Source organism: Pongo pygmaeus, chromosome 13 (assembly GCF_028885625.2).
Source record: "Pongo pygmaeus isolate AG05252 chromosome 13, NHGRI_mPonPyg2-v2.0_pri, whole genome shotgun sequence".
Lineage (NCBI taxonomy): Eukaryota > Metazoa > Chordata > Mammalia > Primates > Hominidae > Pongo > Pongo pygmaeus.
Genome location: NC_072386.2, coordinates 21005854 through 21029784, shown reverse-complemented (window position 1 = coordinate 21029784; position 23931 = coordinate 21005854). Strand labels below are relative to the sequence as shown.

Genomic DNA, 23931 nt, shown 5'->3' with positions numbered 1-23931 from the left:
ATTCCCCGTGGACTGTGTTGCTTAAGTGGCCAAGTTTTAAGCCATCTGACCCACCAGCACAGAGCTGACTGGACTAGAGTAGACACTGGATCCAACGGCAGCCAATCACCAGGCTGGCCATGGACTGGGAATTTCAGCTAAGAATTGTGGAGAGAATTTACCAGTGGAACTGAAAAAAATAAGGATGCCATGAATTGGAATTAGGGCCATGGCAAACCAAAACTACTTGCAAGCCAAGTTATGAATAGCAAATACATAGAAGCGAAGAAGCCAGTTATTGGAGGTACAAAAGAGGAGGAGATGCTGAGAATATTCTTGAATGTTCCTGAGTTTTCTAGCTCCAGCCCAAATCTGTATATCTTTAAAATATGCCCCTCATTTTCCTCAGGGCTTCCAAACAAACTGATATACCAGCCGATAGTCCCCAAAGATTAGAATCATACCATCTCTTCCTAACGGGAGACACCATGAACAGAAAATGTGGCGCCTGGCAGGAAGCTGACGGTGGGTGAAAAGACCCTGCTAAGATCCTTTTCTGGCCCCACCTGGCAAGCTGCCAGCCAATGAACTTCTTGGTGGCTCCTCGGGTCACCCCCACCCCAATACACACACACACACACACACACACACACACACACACACACACACACACACACACACAACCAGGTGGTGGAAGCCAGCATGCAGCCAGCCTCTATGGGCTGGAGTTTGTTTCCACAGTTGGCTGGATTGACGAAAAAGCTGGACCGGGGAGCTTTCCTGGGCTGAAGAAATGCCAGACAGCGAAGCTGGCTGAGCAGGTGGGCACTAATCTCACTTTCAAGGATTTCTTGAAGATGGCAAGCCTCACAATCCAAAAAGAACAAGGACAAACCAAACCGCGGCTCTCCTTTGTAGCCAGAGGGCAGAGGAAGAAGACAGCTCTCTGGGTGCAAGCCTCTTCCTTCCCCTGGGCCTCAATTTATCCAACTGTACGAGGTCTGTCACATGGAGTTAGGTCTATCAGTTCTCTCAGGTCCCCATGACACCTCCAGACCCAACTTAATGCTGGAAGTGTCTGATGAGAGAGCTCATTCCTGCCTTGGTGCTCTGGGACCTGAAACAAAAACAAACAGGCATGGCCACCTCCTCCACTGAAATGCTCCCAAGGCTGAAGCTCGCAGGTGGGAGGGCAGGGGAGAGGACAAAGAAGGTGTGAAGCAGCAGGGCCTGACCCACCCACCCCCTGCTCCTGGGTGAAGATGTCCCAGGAGGTGAGATCTGCCAGCCTGCATGTCCATGGGAGCCAGAAGGTGTCTGGCATCAGCACCAAGAGGCCTCATCATTCACCCAAGTTGCTGCTGCTTTGCGGAAGGTAAGGGCTGAAGAGGCATTAAGGGCTTAATTATTCTCCCAGGGAGACTGGTCTCCGGAAGAGGAGGCTGAAATTGAAGTCTTCTTCCAATGGGGAAAACAGAAGTTCTTCATCTTGTGCATGTATCATATCCCAAGAGACCAAGTCTTTCTATCCCATTCGGGCGGGAAGGTGGACAAATTCAGTTTAAAAGGGTATTTTTGGCCAGGCGCGGTGGCTCACGCCTGTAATCCCAGCACTTCAGGAGGCCAAGGCGGGTGGATCACGAGGTCAGCAGTTCAAGACCAGCCTGGCCAAGACGGTGAAACCCCGTGTCTACTAAAAATACAAAAGTTAGCCGGGCGTGGCGGCGCTCGCCTGTAATCCCAGCTACTCGGGAGGCTGAGGCAAGAAATTGCTTGAACCCGGGAGGCGGAGGTTGCAGTGAGCCGAGATCGGGCCACTGCACTCCAGCCTAGGGGACAGAGAGAGAGACTCCATCTCAAAAAAAAAAAAAAAAAAAAAAAAAAGGGAGGGGGGCGTATTTTCAAATAATTTTCAAGTTACCAAATCTAAAAGTAAGGAAAAGGCTAGTCTGGAATGAAAGGACGAGGGAGGGAGACAATGAGAATGAGAATATGACTAATCCACGGAGGGAAAGAGCTGGAACCGCTCAGATTCCCGAGGCTGATACTGAAATTTCCTGGGAGGGGCGCAGAGGACGGCCCGAGGGTCTAGAGGGGGGCTTGGGCCCAGATTGGAGGATAATCAGAGAGGTAAGTCCTTTCTGCACCTTCTCGCGAATGCCTGGGCGAGATGCAAGTGCAGGCCCTTCTCTAGGGTCTCTTCCCAAAGGCTGGTTCGGGTGGGGCCACTGGGCTCTTTTGCCTCCCCCTCCCTCCCGCTCGCGGCGCTTCAGCTGGCCCTTATCCCCGCCTTGCACGAACAGCAGTGCCACAGACGCCCCACAGGACTCCGGGAGCCCCACGCCGGCCAGGAATCTGTCCGAGTCTGCGGGCACCCTCCTCTCTCCCCGCAAAGGACTCGCAGGGGTCAGGAACCCCCCCTAACTGTTACTGGGAGTCGGAGACAATCTTCTGGCCTCTGGAGGGCGCGTCTCCGTTGGGGGCTCAGCGTCCCCATCTGTAAAGTGGGGACAGGTGTGTGTCTGGGGAGATCTAAGGAGTCCTGCAAGGCTGAGAGCCCCCGATCCTGCCGTTTGAATTCCAGGGTCGCGGCGGACGGCACGGCGCTGCCGCCTCTGCACGGTGGCGCGTGGAGGCAAAGCGAAAAAGGGGACGCTCCGCGCCTCTTTTCCATCCTGGAGAGGGGTTGGGGTGGTGCCCGGCGCAGAGGCGGCGCGCTCGGGGGCGGGGACGACCCTCCAGCGCCACCGCGTGGCTGGACTGGGTTCGGGCGGCGGGCCCAGAAGAGACGGGAGGCAGCCACAGCCTCCCCAGCTGCCGCGAAACCAGAACCACGACGACCACAGGTTTTTATGAAGGGAGCAGCCACGAACGCCGGCGCTGGGCGGACTGGTGTAATATGAGTAAGAAAACGGCAGCTAGCATTGATTGAGCTTTATGACGAGCCCACTACTCTCCAGTCCTTTTCTCATTTAAACCCTAATAATAGGCCGGGCACGGTGGTTCACGCCTATAATCCCAACACTTTGAGAGGCCGAGGTGGGCGGATCACCTGAGGTCAGGGGTTCGAGACCAGCTTGGCCAACATGGTGAAACCCCGTCTCTACTAAAAATACAAAACTTTGCCGGGCGTGGTAACAGGCGCCTGTAATCCCAGCTACTGGGGGTGGGGGGGGTGAGGGGGGTTGGGGGGGGTGAGGGGGGTTGGGGGGGGTGGGTAATAAAAGACAGGGGAATTGCAACAGAGAAAGAGTAATTCACACAGAGCCAGCTGTGCGGGAGACTGGAGGGTTTTGTTTTTGTTTTTTGGGGGTTTTTTTTGAGACGGAATCTCACTCTGTCGCCCAGGCTGGAGTGCAATGGTGCGATCTGGGCACACTGCAACCTCCGCCTCCCGGGTTTGAGCGATTCTGCTGCCTCAGTCTCCCCAATAGCTGGGATTTACAGGCATTACAGGCATGCACCACCACTCCCAGCTAATTTTTGTAATTTTAGTAGAGACAGGGTTTTGCCATGTTGGCCAGGCTGGTCTCGAACACATGACCTCAGGTGATCCGCCAGCCTTGGCATCCCAAAGTGCTAGGATTATAGGCATGAGCCACCGCGCCTGGCCTGGAGGTTTATTATTACTCAAATTCTCCCGGAGCATTGGGGGAGCAGAGTTTTTAAAGATAACTTGGTGGGTAGGGGGAAGCCAGTGAGCCAGGAGTGCTGCTGATTGGTCAGAGATGAAATCATGGGAGTCGGAGCTGTCTTCTTGGGCTGAGTCAGTTCTTGGGTCCGGGGGCCACAAGATCAGATGAGCCAGTTTATTGATCTGAGTGGTGCCAGCTGATCCATCAAGTGCAGGGTCTGCAAAATATCTCAAGCACTGGCCGGGCATGGTGGCTCACGCCTGTAATCCCAACACTTTGGGAGGCCGAGGCAGGTGGATCACCTGAGGTCGGGAGTTTGAGACCAGCCTGACCAACATAGAGAAACCCCATCTCTACTAAAAATACAAAATTAGCCGGGTGTGGTGGTGCATGCCTGTAATCCCAGCTACTCAGGAGGCTGAGGCAGGAGAAACACTTGAACCCGGGAGTTGGAGGTTGTGGTGAGCTGAGATCGCACCATTGCACTCCGGCCTGGGCAACAAGAGCAAAACTGTCTTAAAAAAAAAAAAAAAAATCTCAAGCACTGGTCTTAGGAGCAGTTTAGGGAGGGTTAGAATCTTGTAGCCTCCAGCTACATGACTCCTAAACCATAATTTCTAATCTTGTGGCTAATGTTAGTCCTACAAAGGCAATCTAGTCCCCAGGAAAGGAGGTCTGCTTTAGGAAAGGAGGTCTGCTTTGGGAAAGGGCTGTCTTTGTTTAAACTGTATATATATAGGTTTCTCCCAAAGTTAGTTCAGCCTTTGCCAAGGAATGAACAAGGACAGCTTGGAGGTTAGAAGCAAGATGGAGTCAGTTAAGTTGATCTCTTTCACTGTCTCAGTCATAATTTTGCAAAGGCGGTTTCAAGCTGAGATCGTGCCACTGCACTCCAGCCTGGGTGACAGAGCGAGACTCTGTCTCAAAAAAAATAAAAATAAAAATAAACTCATAATAATCTTTGAAGTGGGTATTACTATCAAATATTAGTTCCATCTCACAGAGGAGGAAACTGAGGTTTAGAAAGTCTGATCAACTCGCCCAAGTCCACCTTTGATGGAGAAAGCTGACCCACTGAAGCCCCCAACATTTTCCAACTGGACACTTGGAAATGTGGGGGGAACATTCTAGTTTGCCAAGGAGCTGAAATCATCCGATCTTTAAAGACCCTCCCATGCCCCCATTTGTGGTTAACTCCTTCATCCCTGTTCCAGGGAGTGGCCTCCACCTCTCCATTTTCAAGGAGAATGATGTCCGTGGCCACCAAGGTCAGAAGCCAAAGGACAGAGCTTTTCTCTGATGCCCAGGAGCCTTGGCAGGAAGAGTGCTTGGAGAGTTGAGAGTCAGAGACTGGGGAAAGCTGGGTAGTCAGGAGCTTCCAGAAGGGTAGGAAGAATGCCAAGTTACTCAGGTTCTGGGCCCTGCTCAGCTTCCAACTGGCAATGTGATTTTGGGCAAGTGCCTTCTCTTCTCTGGGCCTCAGTTTCCCTCAAAATGGGAGGATTCTTCTAGGTCTGATAATCTCTTCCCTTTCCCCACCTCCTCTTATCTCTTCTACACAAACTGCTCCCCACTGCCCCACCCAGACTGGCTCTGACATTCCAGAAGCCTTGAACTGCGGTTTGAAAGTCCCAGGTGGAAGTTGCCGCCCATCCCTGAGGTTCCTCCTGAGCTCTGGGCCCAGGGCTTTAGGTCCTGCTAGGGTATGTGGCCTTGGCAGGTTGGAGAGATCAGAGGGGAGGAAGGCCCAGTGCCTCTGAGACAGGCCTCAGGGAAGCCTGCATTGTGATGACCTCATCCACTCTATGACATCATCCTCTCTCCCACCCTCCCTTCTCCCTGGTCAACCGCTCTGCAAACAACCATCAATCTGAATCCCAAAGGCCTGAGAAAGTCTGCTCTCCAGTACCTGCTGCTGATCTGTTTCAGCCAACAAGAAGTACCATGAAATTGGAATTCACGGAGAAAAACTACAATAGCTTCGTGCTGCAGAACCTGAACAGACAGAGGAAACGCAAAGAGTACTGGGACATGGCCCTGAGCGTGGACCACCACGTCTTCTTTGCACATCGCAACGTGCTGGCTGCTGTCTCCCCGCTGGTGAGGAGCCTCATCTCCAGCAATGACATGAAGACCACCGATGAGCTTTTCATCACCATTGACTCCAGTTACCTGAGCCCGGTCACAGTGGACCAGCTTCTGGACTACTTCTATAGCGGCAAGGTGGTGATCTCCGAGCAAAACGTGGAGGAGCTGCTTCGTGGGGCTCAGTATTTCAACACACCACGCCTTCGAGTTCACTGTAACGACTTCCTTATTAAGTCCATCTGCCGTGCCAACTGCTTGCGCTACCTCTTCTTGGCTGAGCTGTTTGAGCTCAAAGAGGTATCAGACTTAGCTTACTCTGGCATTCGGGACAACTTCCACTACTGGGCCAGTCCTGAGGGCTCCATGCACTTCATGCGCTGTCCACCTGTTATCTTTGGCCGCCTGCTCCGTGATGAAAACCTTCACGTGCTCAATGAAGACCAGGCTCTCAGCGCACTCATCAATTGGGTGTACTTCCAGAAGGAGGATCGGGAGAAGTATTTCAAGAAGTTCTTCAATTACATCAATCTCAATGCTGTCTCCAACAAGATGCTGGTGTTTGCCAGCAACAAGCTGGTGGGCATGGAGAACACCTCATCCCATGCAACCCTGATTGAGAATGTCCTGATGGACCGCAAGCAGGAGCGGCCATGCAGCCTGCTGGTCTGCCAGCGGAAAGGGGCCCTGCTTGATTCCGTGGTCATCCTGGGTGGCCAGAAGGCCCACGGCCAGTTCAATGATGGAGTGTTTGCCTATATCATCCAGGAGAACCTGTGGATGAAGCTCTCAGACATGCCCTATCGGGCTGCAGCACTTAGTGCCACCTCTGCTGGTCGCTACATCTACATCTCTGGTGGCACCACTGAGCAGATTTCAGGGCTGAAGACAGCCTGGCGGTATGACACGGATGACAACTCCTGGACCAAGTTGCCTGACCTGCCCATCGGGCTTGTCTTCCACACCATGGTGACCTGTGGGGGGACAGTGTACTCAGTGGGCGGGAGCATTGCCCCAAGGCGGTATGTCTCCAACATCTATCGCTATGATGAGCGGAAGGAAGTCTGGTGCCTGGCAGGAAAGATGAGCATCCCCATGGATGGCACCACCGTGATCACTAAAGGAGACAAGCATCTGTACATTGTCACTGGACGGTGCTTGGTGAAAGGTTATATCTCCCGGGTCGGGGTAGTGGACTGCTTTGACACCAGCACTGGGGACGTGGTCCAGTGTATCACCTTCCCCATTGAGTTCAACCATCGGCCCCTGCTCTCTTTCCAACAGGACAACATCCTCTGCGTGCACAGCCACCGGCAGAGTGTGGAAATCAATCTGCAGAAGGTGAAGGCAAGCAAGACGACCACCTCAGTGCCTCTCTTGCCCAACAGCTGCCCCTTGGATGTGTCCCATGCTATATGCTCCATTGGAGACAGCAAGGTGTTTGTATGTGGTGGTGTCACCACTGCCAGCGATGTCCAGACAAAGGACTACACCATCAATCCAAATGCCTTCTTGCTGGACCAAAAGACAGGCAAGTGGAAGACCCTGGCTCCCCCACCAGAGGCACTGGACTGTCCTGCCTGCTGTCTAGCCAAGCTACCTTGCAAGATTCTTCAAAGGATTTAAACATTTTAAGTGGGAGAATAAGTAAATGCATTATTATTCACAATTTAATGAGAGAAAGAGAGGAAGATGGCCTGTTGTTTCCTTCTTAGTGTTCCAGTCCATGCTTGGCCCTGAAGGTGGAGATCCTAGGGGAGGGCTGCTCCCAGTGGGTGGAAACTCAGGGCCACTACGTCATTGAAGGTATCCAACAGGGGCTGGAAAGGAACCCCTGGTGGGTGGAATTGAGGCCCCTCCCAGGCACTGGCCAAGGCGACGTCTGTCCCCTATTCTGTACCCCTGTGGTCACCTCTCAGGCATCTGCTAGATCGGCAGGTAAACATCCGCTCAGAGCTGTGAAGCATCAAGCTCCTCCAGCACCTGCTTCCCTCCGGTCTTCCACAAAAGCAGGGGAGGACCCGTCCCAGGTCTGAGAGAGGAACCTCATGGCCAGGAAGGAGAAGGTGACCTGGGTAAGACTCAGAAGAGAAGGCAGAAGGAACAGGGGAGGCAAGGTTACTTAGCTTCTGTATTTGCCCGTGCAGCTATGGTAGTTTGTGTCTCATTTGTGGGAAAGTTGGAGGTTCCTTACAATTGTTTCTACTAAGCCAAGTACATTGAGAACTTTCTCCAGGAATATGAGTCTGAGGGACTGGGGATAAAAGAGAGGCCAGTAAAGGGAAAAGAAAGAAACATATCCTGGCCGGGCACAGTGGCTCATGCCTGTAATCCCAACACTTCAGAAGGCTGAGGCAGAAGGATCACCTGAGCCCAGGAGTTTGACACCAGCCTAGGCAATAAAGTGAGATCCCGTTTCTAGTATAAAAAAATAATAATAATAAGGCCGGGGGTGATGGCTCACGCCTGTAATCCCAGCACTTTGGGAGGCCGAGGCAGGTGGATTACCCGAGGTCAGGAGTTTGAGACCAGCCAGCCTGACCAACATGGTGAAACCTCGTCTCTACTAAAAATACAAAATTAGTGGGGTGTGGTGGCACATGCCTGTAATCCCAGCTACTCGGGAGGCTGAGGCAGGAAAATCGCTTGAACCCGGGAGGCAGAGCTTGCAGTGAGCCGAGATCATGCCACTGCACTCCAGTCTGGGTGACAAGAGTGAAACTCCGTCTCAAAAAAAAAACAAAAAACAGAATCTACTTTTGCATTTGGCAAGCAGCTAGACTAAGGGTGCTAGAAAGCCTGGATCGTTTTAATTCAATCAAGGCATTATATGATTCAAAGTTAGGCTTTAGACTATTTCCATCTTTATTCTTAGTGTGTAGCCCTTTAGGGTCCCAACAAAAATCACTTTTCTGGGGCTTCTCAATCACATATGACTAGCTTCCCTTCTATCTTTTCAGTGCTTGCCCTCTGCTGCCCTGGCCACCTCCCTATCCCCTATCACCACCAGCATCTATCATATAGTAATTTATAAGCATTTATTCTTGCCTTTCTCCTAGCTAAGATCAATTTTTGCTCTTTTGATGTTGTTGTTGTTGAGATGGGATCTCACTTTGTCATCCAGGCTGGACTGCAGTGGTGCAATCACAGCTCACTGCAACCTCAAACTCCTGGGCTCAAGGGATCCTCCTGCCTCGGCCTACTGAGTAGCTGGGACTACAGGTGCTTGCCACCACACCTGGGTAGTTTTTTTTGTTGTTGTTGTTGTTTTTAAATTTTTTGTAGTGATGTGGTCTCACTTTGTTTCCCAGGCTGGTCTTGAACTCCAGGGCTCAAGCAATCCTCCCACCTCGGTCTCCCAAAGTGCTGGGATTACAGGCGTGAGTCACTGTGCCTAGCATTTGTTACTTTGAAAGATGGGAACTCTGTCTTAATGTCTCACCCAGTACCCTTCAGAAATAATTGTGTGGCCCTTGATCTGCCCTGGGAGAGTGCTGAGGAGGAATTCTACACAGGTTAATCTCTGTCTCCCCGAGAATCCAGGGCTCTTTCCTGATAGGCTGTCAAGTGCTCTCCTCATCCCTGTCACCCCACCCAGGCCAGGGGCTCGCCTCACACTGTCCTCTCCCTAAGTCCTGGCTAGACTCCTTTCCAATCCCAGACCTTCACCGCTTGGACTTTTTCTGTTCTCAGAGTCTCAGAACTGTTGGCGGGGCTCACTATGCATTCAAATGGTCTAAAATGGAATCATTTTTGTGATGGTTAATTTCTTTTTTTTTTTTTTTTTTTGAGACAGAATCTTGCTCTGTCACCCAGGCTGGAGTGCAGTGGCACAATCAGCTCACTGCAACCTCCACCTCCTGGGTTCAAGTCATTCTCCTGCCTCAGCCTCCCCAATAGCTGGGATTACAGGCATGCGGCACCAAGCCCAGCTAATTTTTGTATTTTAGTAGAGATGGGGCCCTGAGTGAACCTGAAGGCCACAAGGATTACAATTCCTAGGCAAGTCCTGGTGCTGAACTGGGCTCAGAGCCATTGGACTTGGGGGGCATGCAACCTACTGAGATACCAGCCAGCTGGCTAAGGGAGTGCTTGCATCACCCCTTCTCCAACCACAGGCAGGACAGCTCACAGCTACAAAAGAAACCTCTTCCTTCTGCTTGGGGACAGGAGGGAAAACTAAAGGGGACTCTGTCTTGCATCTTGGATATCAGCTCAGCCACAGTAGGATAGGGCACTAGTCAGAGTCAGAAAGCCTCTATTCCGGGCCCTAGTCCCTACACATTTCTAGACACACCCTGGGCCAGAAGGGAACCTGTTGCCTTGAAGGGAAGAATCCAATCCAGGCAGGATTCATCACCTGCTGATTAAAGAGCCCTTGGGCCCTGAAAAACCAGCAGCGATACCCAGGTTATAAGCTGTGAGCCTACAGTGAGACTCAGAGACGTACTGGCTCCAGGTGAGACCCAGCACATTCCCAGCTGTGGTGACCTCAGGGAGAGATTCCTTCTGCTTGAGAAAAGCAGAAGGAAAAGGAAAGGGGACTTTGTCTTGCACCTTAGGTACCAGCTTGGCCGCAGTGGGGTACAGCACCAAGCAGGCTCTTAGGTTCCCCAATTCCAGGCCTTGGCTCTTAAATGTCATTTCTGAACCTACACTGGGCCAGAGGGAAGCCCACTGCCCTGAAGGGTGAGTCCCCAGCCAGGCCTGGCAGCATTCACCACAGCTGACTGAGGAGCACTTGGGCCCAGGTGCAGTGGCTCACGCCTGTAATCCCACCACTTTGGGAGTCCAAGGTGGGTGGATCACTTGAGGTCAGAAGTTCAAGACGAGCCTGGGCAACATCATGAAACCCTGTATCTACTGAAAATACAAAAATTAACTGTGTGTGGTGGCACGTGCCTGTAATCCCAGCTACTCAGGAGGCTTAGGCAACAGAATCGCTTGAACCCGGGAGGCAGGTGTTGCAGTGAGCTGAGATCGCTCCAACCTGAGCAAAAGAGAGAGACTCTGTCTCAAAAAATAAGTAAATTAAAAAAAAAAAGAGCACTTGGGTCTTAACTGAACATCAGTGGTAGCCTGGCAGTACTCCCTGTGGGCTTGTGGTGGTGGCTATGGGGTGAGGCTCCTCTCCTTATGGAAAGGGGAGGGAAGAGTGGGAAGAACTGTGTGACGGCTCAGCAGCAGTGCAATAGGACACCTCTCTGGATCTACTCAGGGCCTGGGGGAACTCACTGCCCTGAAGGGAAGGACAGAAGCCTGACTGGCTTTACAACCTGCTGATTGAAGAGCCCTAGGGCCTTGAACAAACATAGGCAGTAGCTTGGTAGCGGTTACAGAGGCCTTGGGTAAGCCCCAGGGCTGTGCTGGCTTCAGGTCTGACCCAGAGCACTTCCAGTGATGGTGGCCACAGAGATGCTTGTGTCACTCCACCCCAGCTCCAGGCAGCTCAACACACAGAGAGAGACTCCATATGTTTGCAGGAAGGTAAGGGAAGAGAACAAGAGCCCCTGCCTAGTAATCCAGAGAATTCTTTTAGATCTTATCCAGGACCACCAAGGTGGTATTTCTATGAGCAGCATTACTGGGCATAGGGTGCACCCTAATGCAGATATGGCTTAGATCACAACACCCAAGTCCTTTCAAATACTTGGAAAGCCTTCCCAAGAAGAACGGGTTCAAACAACCCCAGACTGCAAACACTACAGTAAATACCTAACCCTTCAATGCCCAAACACTGACAAATATCCATAAGCATCAAGAACATCCAAGAAAACATGACCTCATCAAACAAACATTAAGGCAGCAGGGACCAATCCTGGAGAAACCTTTCAGACAGAGAATTCAAAATAGCTGTTTTGAGGAAACTCAACAAAATTTAAGATAACACAGAGAAGGAATTCAGAATTCTATCAGATAAATTTAACAAAGAGACCGAAATAATTTAAAAGAAGTTTTTTGTTTTTTTTTGAGACGGAGTTTCGCTCTCGTTGACTAAGCTGCCCAAGCAACAAGCTGATGTAAATGGTGTGATCTCAGCTCACCGCAACCTCTCCCTCCTGGGTTCAAGCGATTCTCCTGCCTCAGCCTCCTGCGTAGCTGGAATTACAGGCATGCGCGAGCAGACCCGGCTAATTTTGTATTTTTAGTAGAGACGGGGTTTTTTCATCTTTGGTCAGGTTGGTCTTGAACCCCCAACCTCAGGTGATCTGCTTGCCTCGCCTCCCAAAGTGCTGGGATTATAGGCATAAGCCACCACGCCAGGCCCTAAAAGAAGTTTTAATTATTCTTTTTTTTTTCCTTTTGAGACGGAGTTTTGCTCTTGTTTCTTGTTGCCCAGGCTGGAGTGCAGTGGCGCAATCTCGGCTCATTGCAGCCTCCACCTCCCTGACTCAAGCAATTCTCTTGCCTCAGCCTCCTGAGTAGCTGGGATTACATGCACCCACAACCACGCTCGGCTAATTTTTTTGTATTTTTAGTAGAGACGGGGTTTCGCCATGTTGGCCAGGCTGGTCTCAAACTCCTGGCCTCAAGTGATCTGCCTGCCTTGGCCTCCCAAAGTGCTGGGATTACAGGCATGGGCACTGCACCCAGCCTTTGTATTTTCAAAATAACTTGTCTTGAAGCTCACTAATTCTTCTGCTTGATCAATTCTGCTATTAATAGACTCTGATGCGTTCTTGTCAATTGCATTTTTCAACTTCAGAATTTCTGCTTTTATAGTAAGAAATTATAAAGTAAGAATAATTAAAATAAATATTATAAATAAATTATAAGAATAATTAAAACTTGGCTGGGCACGGTGGCTTATGCCTGTAATCCCAGCACTTTGGGAGGCCGAGGCAGGTGGATCACTTGAGGCCAAGAGCTTGAGACCAGCCTGGCCAACATGGCAAAACCCCATCTCTACTAAAAATACAGAAAAATTAGCCGGGCATGGTGGTGCACGTCTGTAGTCCCAGCTACTCAGGAGGCTGAGGCATGAGAATCACTTCAACCAGGGAGGCAGTTTGCAATGAGCCAAGATTGCACCACTGCATTCCAGCCTGGGCGAGAAAGAGACTGTCTCAAAAAAAAGAAAAGAAAATATACAGTCAGAGAAGACAAAAAAAGGAATAAAAATGAAGCACAGCCGGGCACGGTGGCTGACGCCTATAATCCCAACATTTTGGGAAGCTGAAGTGGGCAGATCACCTAAGGTCAGGAGTTCGAGACCAGCCTGGCCAACATGGTGAAATCTTGTCTGTACTAAAAATACAAAACTTAGCCAGGCGTGGTATTGCATGCCTATAATCCCAGCTACTCAGGAGGCTGAGGCAGGAGAATCACTTGAACCTGGGAGGCGGAGATTGCAGTGAGTCAAGATCGTGCCACTGCACTCCAGACTAGGTGGCAGAGTGAAACTCCATCTCAAACAACAACAACAAAAAAAAGAAGCACACCTACAAGATCTAGAAAATTGCCTCAAAAGGGCAAATCTAACAGTTATTGGCCTTAAAGAGGAGGTAGAGAAAGAGATAGAAGCAAAAAGTTTATTCAAAGGGATAATAACAGAGAATTTCCCAAACCTAGAGAATATCAATATTCAACTACAAGAAGGTTATAGAATACCAAGCGTATTTAACCCGAAGAAAACTACCTCAACGCACTTAATAATCCAACTCTCAAAGGTCAAGGACAAAGGAAGGATACTAAAAGCATCAAGAGAAAACAAACAAATAACATGCAAGGGAGCTCCAATACTTCTGACAGCAGATTTTTCAGTGGAAACATTATAGGCCAGGAAAGAGTGGCATGACATATTTAAAGTGCTGAAGGGGAAAACAAAAATTACCCTAGAATAGTATGTCTGCAGAAAATATCCTTCAAACATGAAGGAGAAATACTTTCCCAAACAGGCTGGGTGCAGTGGCTCATGCCTGTGAGTCCTGGCTACTCAGGAGGCTGAGGCAGGAGAATCATTTGAACCCGGAGGGCAGAGGTTGCAGTGAGCAGAGATCACATCAATACACTCCAGTCCGGGCGACAGAATGAGACTCTGTCTCAAAAAAAAAAAAAAAAAAAAAAAGGAAAAAAAAAAAGAAAAGGAAAAGAAATACTTTCCAAAACAAACAACAGCTGAGAGATTTCATCAACACCAGACCTTTCCTACAAGAAATGCTAAAGGGAATACTTCAGTCAGAAAGAAAAGGATGTTAACGAGCAAAAAGAAATCACCTGAAGATGCAAAACTCACTGGTAATAGTAAATATACAGAAAAAGACAGACTATTGGCCGGGCGCAGAGGCTCATGCCTGTAATCCCAGCACTTTGGGAGGCCGAGGCAGGCAGATCACTTGAGGTCAGGAGTTTGAGACCAGCTTGGCCAACATGGTGAAACCCCATCTCTACTAAAAATACAAAACTTAGTTGGGCGTTGTGGTGCACTCCTGTAGTCCCAGCTGCCACTGCACTCCAGCTTGAGTGGACAAAGCAAGACCCTGTCTCAAAAAAAAAAAAGTTAAAAAGCAGAGGGACAGGCCGGGCGTGGTAGCTCATGCCTGTAATCCCAGCACTTTGGGAGGCTGAGGCGAGCAGATCGCCTGAGGTCAGGAGTTCGAGACCAACCTGGCCAATACGGTGAAAACCCCATCTCTACCAAAAATGCAAAAATTAGCTGGGTGTGGTGGCACACGCCTGTAATCTCAGCTACTTGGGAGGCTGAGGCAGAAGAATCACTTGAACCCAGGAGACAGAGGTTGCAGTGAGCCAAGATTGTGCCACTGGCACTCCAGCCTGGGCGATAGACTGAGACTCTGTCTCAAAAAAAAAAAAAAAGGCAGAGGGACAAAGTTAGAGTTTTTATTAGTTTTCTTTTTGCTTGTAAGTTTATTTGTTTATGCAAACGGTGTTGAGTTGTTATCAGCTTAAAATAATGGGTTAAAAGTATTTGCAAGCCTCAGGATAATATGAAATCAGAAAACATACAACAGATACACAAAAAACAAAAAGCAAAAAATTAAATTATACCACAGAGAAAATTACCTTCACTAAAAGGAAGACAGGAAGGAAGAAAAGAAGGAAGAGAAGACCACAAAACAACCAGAAAACAAATAACAAACTGGCGGGAGTAAGTCCTTACTTATCAATAATAACATTGAATTTTTTTTTTTTTTTGAGACAGAGTCTGGCTCTGTTGCCCAGGCTGGAGTGCAATGGCGCGATGTCAGCTCACTGCAACCTCCGCCTCCCAGGTTCAAATGGTTCTCCTGCCTCAGTCTCCTGAGTAGCTGGGACTTCAGGTACCTGCCACCACGCCCGGCAATTTTTTGTATTTTTAGTAGAGACGGGGTTTCACCGTGTTAGCCAGGATGGTCTTGATCTCCTGACCTCAAGATCCGCCCACCTCAGCCTCCCAAAGTGCTGGGATTACAGGCGTGAGCCACCGTGCCTGGCATAACATTGAATGTTAAGGCACCAAACTCATCAATTTTGTTAGTCTGTCCTCATACTGCTGTAAAGATCTACCTGAAACTGGGTAGTTTATGAAGAAAATAGGTTTAATTGACTCACAGTTCCTCAGGCTGTACAGGAAGCATGTCTGGGAAGCCTCAGGAAACTTAGAATTATGGCAGAAGGTGAAAGGGAAACAAGCACTTCTTACCATGGTGGAGCAGGAGGAAGAGAAAGAACAAAGTGGGAGGTGCTGCACACTTTTAAAGCAACCATCTAATGAGAACTCATTCACTATCATGAGAACAGCAAGGGGGAAGTCCACCCCTTGATCCAATCACCCCACACCGGGCCTCTCCTCCAACATGTGGGGATCACAATTCAACATGAGATTTGGGTGGGGACGCAGAGCCAAACCCTATCACCAATCAAAAGACTTAGAGTGTGCCAGGTGCAGTGGCTCACACCTGTAATTCCAGCACTTTGAGAGGCCGAGGCAGGCAGACTGCTTGAGGTCAGGAGTTTGAGACCTGGCCAACATGGTGAAACCCCATCTCTACTAAAAATATAAAAAGTTAGCCAGGCACGGTGGCGCATGCCTGTAATCCTAGGTACTTGGGAGGCTGAGGCATGAGAATTGGTTGAGCCTGGGAGGCAGAGGTTGCAGTGAGCCAAGATCATGCCACTGCACATTCCAGCCTGGGCAACAGAGTGAGAATCCATCTAAAAAAAAGAAAAAAAGACACACATAGACTGAAAATAAAGGGATGGAAAAAGATATTCCACGCCAATGGAAACCCAGAAAAGAGCAGGAGTAGCTATACTTAGACAAAATAGATTTCAAGACAAAAACTATAAGAAGAGACAAAGAAGGCCATTATATAATGATAAATGGGTCAATTCAGTAAGAGGATATAACAATTGCAAATATGTATGCACCTAACACAGGAGGACCCAGACAAAATTAATACAAACCAATTTACTAGTGTTAAAGAGAGTGATAGACCCCAAAATAATAAGAGCTGGTGACTTCAACACCCCACTTTTAGCACCAGACTGATCTTCCAGACAGAAAGCCAATCAACAAACATTGGACTTAATCTACACTTGTTGGGAGCAGGCCGCCCAAAATCTGGCCATAAACTGGCCCCAAAACTGGCCATAAACAAAATCTCTGCAGCACTGTAACATGTTCATAATGGCCCTAATGCCCACACTGGAAGGTTGTGGGTTTACGGGAATGAGGGCAAGGAACACCTCGTCTGCCCAGGGTGGAAAACTGCTTAAAGGCATTCTTAAGCCACAAACAACAGCATGAGCGATCTGTGCCTTAAGGACATGTTCCTGCTGCAGTTAACTAGCCCAACCTATTCCTTTAATTTGGTCCATCCCTTCGTTTCCCATAAAGGATACTTTTAGTTAATTTAATATCTATAGAAACAATGCTAATGACTCTTTTGCTGTTAATAAATATGTAGGTAAATCTCTGTTCAGGGCTCTCAGCTCTGAAGGCTGGGAGATCCTTGATTTCCCACTTCACACCTCTATATTTCTGTGTGTGTGTCTTTAATTCCTGTAGCACTGCTGGGTTAGGGTCTCCCCGACCGAGCTGATCTCAGCATACACTATAACCAAATGTGACCAAAATGGATGGTACTGGCATTAAAACAGACACATAGACCAGTGGAACAGAATAGAGAACCCAGAAATAAATTCATACATCTGCAGTAAACTCATTTTTGACAAAAGTGCCAAGAACATACATTGGGGAAAGTATGGTCTCTTCAATAAATACTGCTAGGAAAACAGGATATCCGTATGCAGAAAAATGAAACTAGATCCCCGTCTCTCATCATATACAAAAATCAAATCAAAATGGATGAAAGACTTAAATCTGAGACCTCAAACTATGAAATTAATACAAGAAAACACTGGGGAAACTCTACAGGACATTGGACTGGGCAAAGATTTCTTCAGTAAAAGCCCACAAGCACAAGCAAGCAAAGCAAAAATGGACACATCAAATTAAAAAGCTGCACAGCAAAGGAAACAACAAAGCAAAGTGAAGAGACAACTCACAGAATGGGATAAAATATTTGCAGAACTACCCATCTGACAAGGGACTAAGGAGAATATATAAGAAACTCAAACAACTCTACAGGAAAAAAAAATCTAATCAATTAAAAATGGGCAAAAGATCCGAATAGACATTTCTCAAAAGAAGACATGCAGGCTGGGCGTGGTGGGTCACACCTATAATCCCATCACTTTGGGAGGCTGAGGCAGGTGGATCATGAAGTCAGGAGTTCAAGACCAGCCTGGTCAACATAGTGAAACACTGTTCTACTAAAAATACAAACAATTAGCCGGGCACAGTGGCGGGCACCTGTAATCCCAGCTGCTCAGGACGCTGAGGCAGGAGAATCGCTTGAACCTCGGAGGTGGAGATTGTAGTAAGCGGAGATCGCGCCATTTCACCCCAGCCTGGGCGACAGTGTAAGACTCTGTCTCAGAAAAAAAAAAAAGAAGAAGAAGACATGCAAGTGGGAAACAGGTATATGAAAAGGTGCTTAACATCATTGATCACCAGAGAAATACAAATAAAAACTACAGTGAGATATCATCTCATTCCTAATTAAAATGGCTTTTATCCAAAAGACAGGCAAAAACAAACGCTGGTGAGGATGTGGAGAAAAAGGGAACCCTCAGACACTCTTGGTGGGAATGTAAATTAGTACAATCTCTATAGACAACACTTGGGAGGTTCCTCAAAAAACCAAAAAAAGAGCTACCATATGATCCAGCAGTTCCACTCCTAGATATATACCCAAAAGAAAGGAAATCAGTAGATAAAAAAATATCTGCACTCCTGTTTATTGCAGCGTTATTCACAATAGCCAAGATTTGGAAGCAACTTAAGTGTCCATCAACAGACAAATGGATAAAGGGAATGTGGTACATATACACAATGGAATACTATTCACCATAAAAAAAGAAATCGATCCTGTCATTTACAACAACGTAGATGGAGCTGGAGGTCATCATATTAAGTGAAATAAGGCAGGCACAGAAATACAAACTTTGGGCTGGGCGCGGTGGCTCACGCCTGTAATTCCAGCACTTTGGGAGACTGAGGCAGGTGGGTCACCTGAGGTCAGGAGTTCAAGACCAGCCTGGCCAACATGATGAAACCCCATCTGTACTAAAAATACAAAAATTACCCAGGTATGGCAGTGCATGCCTGTAATCCCCGCTACTCAAGAGGCTGAGGCACGGAAATTGCTCGAACCCAGGAGGTGGAGTTTGCAGTGAGCCAAGATTGAGACACTGTACTCCAGCCTGGGCGACAGAGTAAGATTCTGTCTCAAAAAAAAAAAAAAAAGAAAAAAAGAAAAGAAATGAAATACAAACAGCATGTTGTTTCTTATTTGTGGGAGCTAAAAATCAGGGAGACAGACAGTAGAAGGATGATTACCAGAGACTGGGAATAGGGGGAGCAGGAAGGGAGGAAGTGTGAATGGTTAATGGGTACTGAAAAAGTAGAATGAGTAGGCCAGGTGTGGTGACTCACATCTGTAATCCCAGCACTCTGGGAGGCCAAGGGGAGAGGATCGCTTGAGCCCAGGAGTTTGAGACCAGCCTGGGCAATATAGGGAAACCCCATCTCTATTTTTAATTAAATAAAAAAAGAATGAATAAGACCTAGTATTTGCTAGCACAACAGTGTGACTACAGTCAAAAATAATTTCATAGTACATTTAAAAATAACTAAAAGTGCCGGGTGCGGTGGCTCACACTTGTAATCCCAGCACTTTGGGAGGCCGAGGAGGGCGGATCACGAGGTCAGGAGATCCAGACCAAGGTGAAACCCCGACTCTACTAAAAATACAAAAAATTAGCCGGGCGTGGTGGCGGGCGCCTGTAGTCCCAGCTACTCGGAGAGGCTGAGGCAGGAGAATGGCGTGAACCTGGGAGGCAGAGCCTGCAGTGAGCCGAGGTTGCGCCACTGCACTACAGCCTGGGCGACAGAGCGAGACTCCGTCTCAAAAAAAAAAAAAAACTAACAGTATAACTGGATTGTTTATAACACAAAGGATAAATGCTTGTGGGGATGGATACCCCATTTACCCTGATGTGATTAGTATGTATTGCATGCCTGTATCAAAACATCTCACGTACCCATAAATAAACACATCTAGTATGTACTCACAAAAATTAAAACTAAATACAGGCCAGGCGCGGTGGCTCACGCCTGTAATCCCAGCACTTGGGGAGGCCGAGGCGGGCGGATCACGAGGTCAGGAGATCGAGACCATCCTGGCTAACACGGTGAAACCCCTTCTCTACTAAAAATACAAAAACAAAATTAGCCGGGCGTGGTGGCAGGCGCCTGTAATCCCAGCTACTCAGGAGGCTGAGGTGGGAGAATGGCGTGAACACAGGAGGCAGAGCTGGCAGTAAGCCCAGATCGCACTACTGCACTCCAGCCTGGGTGACAGAGCGAGACTCTGTCTCAAAAAAATATAATAATAATAATAAAATAAATAGATAAATAAATACAAAGAAATTAAAATAAAAAATTTAAAAATTTTACTTATTTATTTTTACTTTTGAGACAGAATCTCGCTCTATTGCTCAGGCTGGAGTGTAGTGGTGTGATCTCGGCTCGCTTCAACCCCCGCCTCCCAGGTTCAAGCAATTCTTCTGCCTTAGCCTCCTAAGTAGCTGGGACTACAGGTGCACACCATCATGCCCAGCTAATTTTTGTATTTTTAGTAGAGACGGGGTTTCACCATATTGGTTAGGCTGGTCTCGAACTCCTGACGTCAGGTGATCCACCTGCCTCGGCCTCCCAAAGTGCTGGATTACAGGCATGGGCCACCGCAGCTGGCCAAAAATTTAAAAATTTTAAACATTATTCTAGATGTTCCTATGAAGTTTTATTCATTTATTTATCTATTTGTTTGTTTATTTGTTTATCTATTTATTTATTTATTTTTGAGACGGACTCTCGCTCTGTTGCCCAGGCTGGAGTGCAGTGGCACTATCTCGGCTCACTGCAACCTCTGCCTCTCGGGTTCAAGCATTTCTTCCTGCCTCAGCCTCCTGAGTAGCTGGGATTACAGGCATTCACCACCATGTCTGGCTAATTTTTTTTTCAGACAGAGTTTGGTTCTTGTTGCCCAAGCTGGAGTGCAATGGCATGGTCTCGGCTCACTGCAACCTCTGCTTCCCAGGTTCAAGCGATTCTCCTGCCTCAGCCGCCCAAGCAGCTGGAATTACAGGGGCCCACCACCACACCCAACTAATTTTTGTATTTTTAGTAGAGACGGGATTTCAACATATTGGTCAGGCTGGTCTCGAACTCCTGACCTCAAGTGATCTGCCCGCCTCAGCCTCCCAAAGTGCTGGGATTACAGGCGTGAACCACCACGTCTGGCTGAAGGTTTTTTTTCAGATTAACATTTAAATCAGTAAGCTCTGAGTAAAGCAGTTCTTCCTCTGTAATGTAAGCGGGACTCATCCAATCAGTCAAAGGCTTTAATTTTGTTTTCTTTTGAGACGGAGTCTCACTCTGTCACAATAGTGTGAACTTGGCTCACTGAAACTCCGCCTCCTGGGTTCAAGAGATTCTTGAGCCTCAGCCTCTCAAGTCGCTGGGATCACAGGTGCCCACCACCATGCCCGGCTAATTTTTGTATTTTTAGTAGAGAAATGGTTTCCCCATGTTTCCCAGGCTGGCCTCAAACTCCTGACTTCAGGTGATCCACCCACCTCGGCCTCCCAAAGTGCTGGGATTACAGGCGTGAGCCACCACACCCAGCCAAAGACTTTAATTTAAAAAAAGAAACAAAGAAAAAGACTGACTTCCCTGTAAAAGAAGGAATTCTGCCAGACGACTGCTTTCAGACTTAAACTGCAACATCGACTCTTTCCTGGGACTTCAGCCTGCTGGCCTACCCTGCAGATTCTGGACTTGCCAGGCTCCATAATCATGTGAGTCAATTCCTTGAAACAAATCTCTGTATCTGTGCCCCTCTTTATCTGTCTCACTCTCAGTCTCTATGTATGTATATATACATATATGTACATATGTGTATGTATATATACATATATGCACATATGTGTATGTATAAATACATATGTGTATGTATATACATACGTGTACGTATGTGCATGTATATATACATATGTGTGTATGTGTATGTATATGTGTATATGCATGTATGTATACATGTGTATATGTATGCATGCATACACATATGTATGCCCATATGTATACAAGTATGTATGTGCATGTGTGTATGTATATATGCATGTATGTGCATATGCATATGTATACATGTGTATATGTATGTGTGCATGTATATGCATATACATACATGTATGTGTGTATTATACATGTATATATACACATTCACAGAGATATACACATTACTATGGACTATGTATTTGTGTCCCCTCAGAAATTCATGTTGAAGCCCTAACCGCAAGTGTGGCTATATTTGGAGTAGAGGCCTCTAAGGAACTAATTAAGTTAAATGAGGTAATATGGGGTAGAGCCTTGATCCGATATGATTAGTGCCCTTATAAGAGACACAAGAGAAAAGGCCATGTGAGGACAGAGTGAAGGTGGCCATCTGCAAACCAAGAAGAGAGCCCTCACTAGAACTAAATCAGCTGGAACCTTAATCTTGAACTTCTAACCTCTAGTACAGTGAGAAAATTAATTTCTGCTGTTTAAGCCACCCAATCCATGATATTTTGTTCCCCAGCATATGAATATATATACATGTATACATATTATGCATCTTCTATTGATTCTGTTTCTCTGGAGAACCCTGACTAGAACAATACAGTCCTTCTAGGTCTTTCTTGGCCATCATCTATTGAGTTTCCCCTTGGTGGTTCTAAACCTCTCCTCTCTTTTCTACTGGTTCTTACTTTACTGGAGCAATTGAGTCCCTCAGAGTTGTCCTCAGCCTTGTCTCTGCCTCTAGAATCCTGCCTCCTTAGCCCATCCTTTCCACCACCTCTCCTTCTTCTATAACTTCAACCTCTATCTTCGGCATACAAATGTATTCAAGCATTCAGGTCTCTCCTACCTAAACATCATCCCAATCTTAGAGCCCTCTCTAGCCACAGCTCTCCCTCCTTTCCTCCTTTCCCCTTTCCTTTTTTTTTTTTTTTTTTTGAGATGGAGTCTCACTCTGTACCCAGGCAGGAGTGCAGTGGGATGATCTCAGCTCACTGCAACCTCCACCTCCCAGGTTCAAGCAATTCTCATGCCTCAGCCTCTCCAATAGCTGGGACTACAGGCACATGCCACCATGTCTGGCTAATTTTTATATTTTTAGTAGAAGTGGGTTTTTGCCATGTTGGCCAGGCTGATCTTAAACTCCTGGCCTCAAGTGATCTGCCCGCCTCAGCCTCCCAAAGTGCTGGGATTATAAGCATGAGCCACCGTGCCCGGCCCTCATTGCAAACTTTTCTTTTCTTTTTTTTTTTTTTGAGACGGAGTTTCACTCTTGTTGCCCAGACTGGAGTGCAATGGCGTGATCTCGGCTCACCGCAACCTCCACCTCCTGGGTTCAAGTGATTCTCCTGCCTCAGCCTCCCAAGTAAGCTGAGATTACAGGCATGTGCCACCATGCCCAGCTAATTTTGTATTTTTAGTAGAGACAGGGTTTCTTTATGTTGGTCAGGCTGGTCTCGAACCCCTGACCTCAGATGATCCACCCTCCTCGGCCTCCCAAAGTGTTGGGATTACAGGCGTGAGCCAGGGCGCCCAGCCACAAAGTTTTCTAATGTCTTCTACATTTAAATTTGCCCTCACTTCTCATTCTATATTAGGCAAAATTCTATTTTTTTTTTTTTTTTTTTTTGAGACAGAGTCTCACACTGTTGCCCAGGCTGGAGTGCAGCAGCGTGATCTCGGCTCACTGCAACCTCCGCCTCCTGGGTTCAAGCGATTCTCCTACCTCAGCCTCCTGAGTAGCTGGAATTACAGGTGCACGCTACCATGCCTGGCTAATTTTTGTATTTTTAGTGGAGATGGGGTCTCACAATGTTGTCCAAGCTGGTCTCGAACTCCTGACCTCAAATGGTCCACCCACCTTGGCCTCCCAAAGTGCTGGGATTATAGGCGTGAGCCACTGTGCCTGGCCTGGATTAGGCAGAATTCTTTATGACAGAAACACAACTCAAAATTGTCTTAAGGGGAAAAAAAATAGAATTTATTTGTTCACAGAGCCGAAAAGTACAGAAGTAGATCTTTCACTTCAAGCATGGCTGAATCCAGGTCCTCAATGATACCAACAGGAAGTTGTCTTTCTCACTCTCTGCATTCCTCCATGTTAACCTCATTCTCATTCTCAATCTCTCCTCTTGATGACAAGAAGACCACAAGAAGCTCTAAGCTTACACTTTGCCTGCTTGTCAGCTCCAGCAGAAAGAGTTAGCTCTTTCCCTAAGATTCTAGTAACAGTCCTGGAATTGAGTCTCATGAGCCTGGTTTGACTCACTTGTCCATTCCCAATCATTTGGGCAGGGAATGGGATGTTCTAATTGGCCAGGCCTGGGCCACATGGGGGTGGTCCGCTCAATCCAAACCACAAAACTGAAAATGAGGAAGAACGGTTCCCCAAAGGAATATTGGAGTGCTGGTATCAGAACAAAGGGAATTGGATGTAGGCAGGCAGAACCAACAGATGTCCACTATGCTTCCACCCCTCAACCTAGTGCAAACTGATTTCCACTCCTGGCATTCACTGACATCTCTCTCACCAAGGTGACCAGG

At 47.7% G+C, this 23931-nt stretch overlaps 1 protein-coding gene across 6 annotated transcripts; it reads left to right on the top strand.

The window, feature by feature from the left end:
* The first annotated feature begins 1776 nt into the window (after positions 1–1776).
* Positions 1777–21128, top strand: CCIN (calicin). Of its 6 annotated transcripts, none has more exons than XM_054502544.2 (2): positions 1777–2109; positions 5498–7390. In XM_054502544.2, exon 2 carries the CDS (start codon positions 5559–5561, stop codon positions 7323–7325), a length of 1767 nt encoding a protein of 588 aa, XP_054358519.1. In that variant the 5' UTR covers positions 1777–2109; positions 5498–5558; the 3' UTR covers positions 7326–7390. The 6 variants fall into 6 exon arrangements, 5 of the variants coding, with proteins under 5 accessions (XP_054358519.1, XP_054358517.1, XP_054358515.1 ...); XM_054502542.2 differs by lacking the exon at positions 1777–2109 and adding an exon at positions 2141–2493; XM_054502540.2 differs by lacking the exon at positions 1777–2109 and adding an exon at positions 2652–2882.
* Positions 21129–23931: the final 2803 nt, after the last annotated feature.